The 9,297-nt window shown below is 47.4% G+C and overlaps 1 protein-coding gene across 3 annotated transcripts in view; it reads left to right on the top strand.

The window, feature by feature from the left end:
- Positions 1-7,651, top strand: part of ST6GAL1 (ST6 beta-galactoside alpha-2,6-sialyltransferase 1) — a 30,248-nt gene extending 22,597 nt beyond the window's left edge. For all 3 annotated transcript variants that reach the window (XM_005425512.2, XM_031060706.1, XM_031060707.1), the window contains 3 exons: positions 2,262-2,363; positions 3,556-3,730; positions 6,201-7,651. In XM_005425512.2, coding sequence (XP_005425569.1) covers positions 2,262-2,363; positions 3,556-3,730; positions 6,201-6,442 — 519 coding nt within the window. In that variant the 3' untranslated portion in view covers positions 6,443-7,651. The remainder of the gene's footprint in view (positions 1-2,261; positions 2,364-3,555; positions 3,731-6,200) is intronic.
- Positions 7,652-9,297: the final 1,646 nt, after the last annotated feature.

Genomic DNA, 9,297 nt, shown 5'->3' with positions numbered 1-9,297 from the left:
AGGGAAAGATTAATGGATTGGTACTGACAGGAAGGCAGGAAATTTGGGAACTCCAGATCTGAGAATATGCTTGCAGGCCCACAAGCTTCGTAGTTGTTCTAAATAAAGAATTTATTTAATGTTGCCTCATTTATTTTCTCAGGCCTTGACTGGTTCATCAGTACTGCTGCTTTTTGAATGGCATGTTTTCCTGCAGTCTGACACAAGGCATTGATTTGCCCTGGGAAAGCAGTCACATCTTGTAAAAACAAGGGCAGAAGTACGTGTGAGGGGGTGCCAATGTCATGCTGGAGGACACAGCTCCTTTCTGCAGAGCTGACCAAGGGCCAGAGTACCTTGTTCTTCCCAGCCCTTGTTTCCAGCTCTCCTGGGCTGGCTTCTTGCTGTCACAGAGAGCACTCTCTGCTTTGGCTGCCTTTGCTGTTATTGGCACTAACAGTCTCTGCAGGGAGGAAGAGAAAGGAGATAGCACATCAGTGGAATGGAGGAAGGCTGTGGTGGGAAAGGAGAGCATGTTTAGATTGCAGGACGTTGACTGCTGGTAGCAGGAAAGAAGGAAATCATTGTGATGTGGCCAATAAATGTACTAAGGGATAGGGACTGTATTAACAAGATACTGTTACATGGTGAGCTGGCTAAAGAAGAAACCAGAAAACCAATAGATCACTTGACTAATTGGGATCAAAAATCTGGGCAAGACAAGTCAGTCATGTAGTAATTTAAATGAATTTTACTACTTAGAATCAGTCACTATTAAACAACAAATGGACACTGAGGGTAAATGGGGAGCCAGATTCCTTCAGCAGACAGGTTCAGTGATTGTTAGCTAGCAGGCAGTGCCCAGAGCCAGCTCCAGTGTGTGGGAGGACACAGCAAGCAGTGGCTGTGGAGGTGCTCCCCACCTGGTTTCTTGTCCCTTTGCTTTTGTGCCTGTCACAGCTCTCTCAGGGTTCGTGTGCCTCTGCCAACACGCATGGCTATGGAAACAGTGAGATGGAAATAAAGTGCACGTGCCCCTCTCCATATCCCTGCCCCTGTGCAGTGCTCCATCCCACCTGTGCCCAGCTGAGGGGATGGCTGGTGCCAGCTGCTGTGCCCCTTTTGCCCCTGGTGTCCACAGGCTGCAGGCAGATACTCACACCTGCAGCACTGCACACTCCAGCTGTCAGTGACCTAGATATTGTAGCTACTGTAAGGAAATTAAACCAGGCAGTGCATGGTCAAGGCCGAAGCCTAATCCCATAGAGTTAAGAACAGATGTGAGGAAACTTTTTGCTTTTGGAATAATTCCCATCTGGGCTGGCTGCAGCATCCTTGTACTCTGGTTATTGGGGACAGCCTTGCAGGCAGCCAGCTACTGAGGCAGCCAGGATGCTCAAGGGCTAATTGGCTAGCTCATAATTAGATCTGTGGAAAAAATCAGGACAAATGGAAGCTGATTTGTATGATTTATGATTTCAATGTTTACGAGCTGTGCCTGTACAGGTTATGGCTTTGGGTGGGTGGGGAGGACAGGAGATGAATTGTTTGATTAGGGTTGTTTTCTTGCTGCTGCAAACCTGGGTTGCCTTTGGGTGTCCCAAGCAGTGGTGGTTACATCTCTCTATGTATAGAGAGAACTCTCTTTGAAGCTTTCCTTCTCATTGCTGCTCTCAGGAGATTCCAACCTCCCCTGCCTGAGCCATCTCCTCCCTGCTCTACAGAGGCAATGAGGGGCTTGGCATGAGGCAGGATTGGCTGGGGATGCTGTAGTCTCTCGTCTCTTGCACTGATGGTCTCAGCAGACTGAGCACTGGCTGCCAGGGTTCCTATTGCTGGGGGGAAACCCCCCACCTGCAGGCCTTTCTTTGGGTTAAATGAAGGCTCTTGGTAGATCCAACAGTGTATTTGCATTAGGCTCTGCCTGGGCTGCCCTGGTGGCTGTTGGCAGCAGCTGGTGTTGTAGTGCTGGGATCCTCACACAGGCTGGGTCACTCTGCAGCTCCTGTCCTTGGTGTGTTCCTGGAGATGGATGGATGGGAAACCTTGGGAAGCATCATGGCAGCTTCTCTTGTGACCCTCCACCAAGTCCTTTGCTGCTAGGCAGGACTGGCTTGGGTGTTGGAAGGGCACTGTGGGGCTGTGTCCTTGCTGCACACAGGGGCCATGCTCACTAACCAGCAGTGGGGTGGCTCTGGCCATTGTCAGGTGTTTTATTGCTTGCCTGCCTGTTAATTCTGATAGTATACTGCATATCAATGTATCTGTTGTTGTTTTCCAAGCTTGTAACTGTTGAAGAGCAGCAGTTCCTGAGTGAACCATTATATAACACTGGAATCTTAATTGTCTGGGATCCAGCACCATATCATGCAGAAATTCATGAGGTAAGGCTGACTTTTTTGCAAGTAAAATGAGATTCACGTGCTTTGAAGTGTTTCTGTTAAACCACTTCCTCCTAATGTGCAATCACTCATTCCAAGGCCTTTCTTGTTTGCCTTTTTGTTTTATGGATATATCCGTGTGTACTTCTGTGGATACCCCATGGCTGAGTGCTCCTAAGAAAACACTTCCCTGCTTCTGATCCCTGTGAAGGGCCTCAGGCCAAGGATAATGGGTCACCACCTTCACCTTCCCATGGGCTGATGGCACAGGGAGCAGGTCACTGCTGGCTGCAGCAGTTGTCTCATTATAGGATGATTTCCTCTCTCTGACACTTAATCTAAGATTTGCTGGTGGTTGATGCTTGGATATTCCAAGCAGCAGTCAGCCATGGGGTATACTTGATGCATTATGAATGGATTGGGAAACCCTCTGAAGGTCTCTGTCAGCTTTCACCTTGGGTGTGCAATCCCCTGGCAATTCATTTTTGATTTTGAGTACAAAAAAGTGTTGTTTGATATGTGATGAGCTCTGGAGGCTCACGGGGAAAGTAGGTAGGAGTGAATAGTCCATTCTTTTATTTTAAATTCTGGCTGTAACTGAGAGGTCTTTGCATTCTTCCTTTGGCCTGCATTTCCTATTTCCTCACTGGTATTTATTTCTGGGCCTGGTCCCACAGCTCCAAGGAGGCATAAGGGGCTATGGATGGCATGTTTAAGACTCAGTAAAACCAGGATGGGCTATTTCTAACATTGGGAAAAAAAATCTCAAAATGACTTTAGGAAAACATAAACCATTCCTAGTTTTTACTGAAAGGGGAAGTTTAAGGGTGCAAATCAGCTCAGCCTGGTTCAGGAGGCTGAGCTGGGAAGAGTTTTCTGCAGAATATGCTTCTTGGTATTGCAGTGTGGAGAAGGATCTGGGTCTGGAACATTTATGGCAGAGCTCTCAACATTGTCTGCTGTTGGGGAGTGCAAAATGAAATTACAAAATTGAATTACCATTCATTGAGATTTGGAGTTTCCCTGCTCTGTGTACTGAGTCAGCTCACCACAGTGACCCAGGGGGACAGTGAGTGAGGGTGTGCAGCAGGATCTTCTTCCCCAGCAGCAGCAGGTTGACTCATCCTTGTTTCCTGTTGGTTACAGTAGAGTGGGCCAGAAATAAAGAATCTGACCTCCTGTTTCTGTCTTGCAGTGGTACAGAAAACCAGATTACAACTTTTATGAAAGCTATAAGGCGTATCGTAGAGCACATCCAGAGCAGCCCTTCTATATCCTGAATCCCAAAATGCAGTGGCAACTCTGGGACATTCTGCAGGAGAATTCCCTGGAGCATATTCAGCCTAATCCACCATCATCAGGAATGCTTGGTAAGATAACTGCCCTCTAAACTTCTGGTTCAGTTTGCAGGCAGGAACTCTCCAAGATGCCTTTTTTCTAAGACAACTACAAATTTATGGTGCTTATCAGAGTTGTTTTTACAGTATTTGTCCTGTGCCAAAATTTAAGCTTCCTGTCTCCAGAGCAGCAGCTCAGTTGTATTAAAGTAAGTGGTTTGCAGCACCCCTCTGAAACAGCAGTCACAAACATGGCCCAGTTCCAGGTAGAAACAGGAGAGCAGGCTGCAACACTGATTTGTAGCTTCTAGTGCCAGAGCACTTCCCACAGGGTGCAAGAGGAAGGATGTGTCTCCTGCAGGCTCAGATCTGGTCAGGCAAATAAATCTAATTACTGTAAATGAATTCTAAGGGTGTGCCTGTTTCTTTTCAATGTATTATTTATATATAAATATTTGTGTGTGTATGTGCATAAAGACTTACTGGGGGTCTGTGGAAGGTCAGACTGAATAGTTGCCCTGAAAAGGTCAGTGATATGCTCTCCTCAGAAAAGGAACTGCTTTTTACATTCTGCTGTTGAAAACATTTTCCTGCTTAGTGGAGAGCAGCTCTCATGACCAGCTGAACGAAAAGGAGTGAACCTCTGAGGAAGCTGCCATGTATTTGAAATCACAACAGAGATGTAGGGTCTTGTTTGCCGCAGACTGTCCAAGTGCTGTGCTTCCACCCTTTGTCTGCTCCCACCTCTGTTCATCACTGCTGGGGCAGAGGCGCTTTCTGTCTCTGTGTAAACAGAGCTGCTTCATGATTTTGCCAGGCCCAGCACCTATTAAATCATTGCATCATTGCTTGGATATGTGTAGAGCAGCTGTGTAACAGCACAGTCAATGACTTCAGCAGCAGAATTGTTAGCTGGAGTTACGGGCTTGAAGACACACACGTCAAGCAGCCGCTCCTCCAGGGCTTAACTTTGGGCCAAATCCTCTTGCTTTTTGCTTTGTAAAGCAAATCACCTTGCCAAATTCAAGGGCATAGATGAGTTCCAGTTTCCACCTCTGTGTTCCCTGGAAGTCCTGAGTGTGATGGAAATTTTTCATTTGGAAAGGTGGATGAAGACATGTTCAAAATATACTTTAGGTTCTTTGAATGTCTTACAGTTCCTCATGGTCCCTGCTGTCTCATACTGCATAAATTGTCTGTTATGTTACACACTGATTCAGTTTTTCTGGTATATTCTTGCTATTTCTTGCACTTAGAAGAAAAGTAGCTGGTAACTGTGGCTTCCATGTGATCTGGCTGTGCCCAGCACTGCCTGGTGTGATGTCCTTGGGTGACAAGACACAGGAGGGCAGCACTGCTCTGCTCCGGGAGCCTGAAGTGCAGAGGCTGCTCAGTCTCTGAGCATCTCCCGGCACAGGCCCTTCCATGTTCCCTGCACTCAGGAGAGGCAGCTGGGACAAATGTGAAGGTCTCATCTCTGCTTATCCAGGCAGGTTTGAGATGGGCTGTTCGGATCAGCTAATTGCAGTGCATGCTTGGCAGACACCCAAGTTTCCATGAAGGTCACAGATAATGGTAGCACTCTTAAAAATTGTCCTTTTGGCCTGGCTGTCAGTGTAAACAATCAGCTGAAATCACGTTGATCATACACTTGGCAAGGGAGGGCTTCAGAAAAGAGCCCTGTCTGACCAGACTTGTTCTCTGCCCCTGTGTTCTGAATGTTAATAATGGAAACCCTTCCCTTTTGTCCTGGTTCAGAGCAAATTTTGCAGAGACCCCCAAAGGGGCTCCTCTAGGAAAGCAGATTCAATTGGCCCCTCCCTCCAACCGGTCCGGGAGAAAATACCTCCTTGGAGAAAAGTGGAAAAAAACCTGTTTATTAAACAATAAAACCTAAACAATATTAAACAATAAAACCCCTTGCTGCTCCAAAAGAGATGACAAACTGAGAAAGTCCCTCCCTGGGCTGCAGCTCAGCTCACTCAGTCTCTGATCAGTCCCTCAGTGCTGGAAATGTCGCAGGCCAGGCCCGGCCCAGTGGCCACAGGTGGAGCTGCCGGTGCTCTGCTGGGTGTTCAGTCCAGAGCAGGTTTGAACAGGGCCAAAGAAAAGGGAAAAAAAACCCCACAGTCCAGGGAACTTCTTTGCCTCAGCCAGCTAAAACTAACTAAAGCAAAGGAGAGCTCTGTCCTGCTGTCTGTCCATCCGCAGACTCTGTCCATCCGCAGACACCACAGTCCAGGAGGAAGAATGTGGAGGAGTGAGTGCAGTGTCTGAAAACAAACTGCTGCTGCTTCTCTCCCCTCTTCACTATCTACAACAAGTCTTAAAGGTGCAAAACTCATTATTCAGCATAAACAGAACAGACAACTGGGGATAAAAGCATCATATAGTCAGCCCAGGACACTCTTGGAGCTGCCTGCTCCCTGCTGGCTGTCTGTCCCTCTGGAGTGTTTCGTGCTGTCTCTGGTGTGACTGGGGTGCTGCTCTCTGTCCCCCACAGGCATTGTGCTCATGATGACGCTGTGTGACCAGGTGGACGTGTACGAGTTCCTCCCTTCCAAGCGGCAGACAGACATCTGCCACTACTACCAGAAGTTCCACGACCACGCCTGCACCATGGGAGCCTACCACCCCCTCCTGTTTGAGAAGAACCTGGTGAAGCACATGAACCAGGGCACGGATGAGGACATCTACACTCTTGGCAAAGTGACCCTGCCTGGCTTCCGGAAAGTGCAGTGCTGACAGATTGGTTTTACTGGGTTCAGTTTTCCTTGACTTTTGAAGCACTTTTTAAATCAGGGTTGTCAGATTTGTTAGGTCTAAGCACTGGTGTGTTTTGACAGCTCTTCCACGTAGCAAGGCTTGCTCCTAGGACTTTGTTGACCAACTCTGAGCTGTAAGGCTCTCTGTGGTACAGCCACTGAGCTGCATGAGTCACTGCAATAAATGGACTCCCAGTGGAGCCAGGCTCTTGCAGCACGTGGACACCTCTGGCTTCATCTCAGCTGATGACAGGGTAGGGGAGGCACAGGAGAGGCTTTCTAAGCAGAGATTGCACAAGTCAGGATCATACAGTGAACATAGTTCGGTTTGCTTCAAACAGCCAAAAACCTGGGCCATTGGGAACCATGAAAAATAGTTTAATATTTGTTCCCATAGTCAGGGGCTCTTCAGATTAGGGATGATTTATAGAAATGCTGTCAAGCTGTGTAATGATAAGTGACACTTCTAATCCAAAATATTTGATTTTATAAACAGTCTGTGAACTTCCTTCCAAATTGTAAGACTTCTGAAACCACTCAGGTGACATTTTTGGCAAAGGAAGAGGAAAGCAATTCATAATTCAGTGAATCTTGCAAGACTTTTTAATCTTCTTACTTTTTTTTTTTTTAATAATTTAAAATAAATTTGAGCAATCATTTACTTTTCCAGTGCAGTGCTGGGCTTGGTACAGAAGAACCCTTATGATCAGAAAGGTTTGGGGAAGATGCTCCAAGGCACAAATGGGAGAATGCACTGGAAGTTGGTGCCTTTTTCCAGGTCTCTGCTGCTCTACCTTTGCAATTGTTGAATTACTTGCTGTACCCATTAACACAAACACCACAGAGCTGCTGCTCGATGAGTTCCAGCCCTCTGCAGGCCAACAGAGGGGATCTCTTGACTGCTGTGTGCTTTTCTGCATAGGTGGGGAGCAGGTTTGTCACTTCCATGCTTCAGGAGTGGTGGGGAGGGAGAGCATGCTCTGCTTCTCATGCTGAAACACAGGCAGAGCTGAGAAGGGCAGCTGCTTCTGCTCCAGGGACTCCTGTGGAGCAAGGTGGAAGGGGCAGTTCTGCAATCTCAGGGTGCTGGTGAGAACACCTTCCCTGTCTTCTGTACTCATGTGTTTCATCATGTCCGTAAAGAAAGTTTTCTCCGGTTTTGAATAAATCCTGTGAAGTCATTGGTCTGGTTTTGGTGAGTGCTAAATGTCTTGTCCCATGGTCCTGGGGATTTGTAGCAGCCTTGTGCCACTGCAGGCACAGCTGCTCCCTGCTCATTCAGCCCTGCTGCTCCTCCAGCTCGGGGCTGCCTTTCTGCACACCCATCTCTTGGCATGGTTTGGATCTGTCAGTGTTCACAAACCCCATACAGGTAGAAAGGTCCAGGTCCTTGCACCACTGCTCAGGAGCACCACATTCCACTATGGAGTGCTGGGAAGGCAGCATGGAAAGCATTCCTTCTCACTGCCAGGGGAGGAGGGAGCTTACAGAGGAAAAGCCATGAGGGGTTGCTTGGGAGAGCCACAGTACTCCTCTCCCATCTCCACTCTTGGGTTTTGACAGCCCTACCTCTTTGTTCCTTAGTTTAAGGAGGTATCTGCCACAGCAATTTGCCTTCTTACTATGTGTTTAGTTGAGATTCCAATAGCTTCTGACTTTTTTCCTAGGCTGTTTCATCTGTTAATTCTCACAACATTATTTTCCCCCAACTCCCCCACTGTGCAGACCAGCCCAGGCAGCCTCCCTGGCTCGGGCTGTATAATGGATGGAGGGAAGCACAGTCTTCCTGCTGCTCACCTGGGCTTCCAAACCCACCTGCTCCCCTGCAGGGCTTCTACAAGGAGACAAAATGCCCAACAGATTCCCCAGATCTCTCAGAACCCTCAGTTACTTAGGGGCAACAGTCTTGCACTGAGCATGGAATTTCAAGTGTTATGCTAACAGTTTTAGCTACATCCAACATGGAATTCATTTACAGTCTAAACAGACTTTTACAGGAATTATGACAGAGCTTAAAATAAGCCAGTGATAAACCCTCTTTTTTTTTCCTTTTTTTGTTTGCCTAGATTGAAATCTAGTATAAAGTGCAAGTGATGACAAATCTGGTATTTAGAAGAGCCAGGTAGGTGTAGGTTAGTGGGCAGTAACAGCTAGATTGTAACAAAAGTCTTGTTCTCCTGCAGTCTTCACCACTTCCAGAGTGAACAGCTTTCTGTCCATGTAGAAAGGGGGAAAAGGCCAACAGTGGCCTTTCCAGTTAGCCACTGAAGGACTAAAGACTGGAAAGGATGCTCTGTAATTACATGGGAAAGCTGGAAAATATTTCCAGCTGGAACCTACTTTTACCCCTCTTTGGCTTTGCTTTTTTAGAGAGCCAGGGATATGAGTGAGAAGAGATTATCTGGCCAGAGGAGGTGAGTGCCACTGGCAGCAGTCCATGGCTGGACAAGGAAGTGTTTGGGTGGTATAGAAGGAATGACAGGATGTTACTGGCAGGGGAACACTGGACTTTGTTGTCATTAAAGATTTTTCATTGTCTGGGCTGACAAAGCTGCCTGTGGGTTTTTGTGGTTTGCTTTCACTGAAGAAAAGAGGAGAAAAGTCCCAGAAATTCAAACTGTATGCACCTGAGTCAACACACCCATCCTAGGTGCCCTGAAAAGAATGGAGTGGGTGAGTGGGAACTCGATCGGACAACCCACAGTAAATCAGCAGTGATGGTTAAAGAGATACATGGTGGCACTCCCTGAAAAGAAACAGGAGCTGCCCCAGCCTTTGTTCCTGTGCTTGCAGGCAGCTGAAGGTGTGGGCACAGGCACGATGGCTCATCCTCCT

This window comes from Geospiza fortis, unplaced genomic scaffold, assembly GCF_000277835.1.
Source record: "Geospiza fortis unplaced genomic scaffold, GeoFor_1.0 scaffold101, whole genome shotgun sequence".
NCBI classification, from domain to species: Eukaryota; Metazoa; Chordata; class Aves; order Passeriformes; family Thraupidae; genus Geospiza; species Geospiza fortis.
The sequence above is the reverse complement of the archived record's forward strand: the minus strand, read 5'-3'. Positions and strand labels throughout refer to the sequence as shown.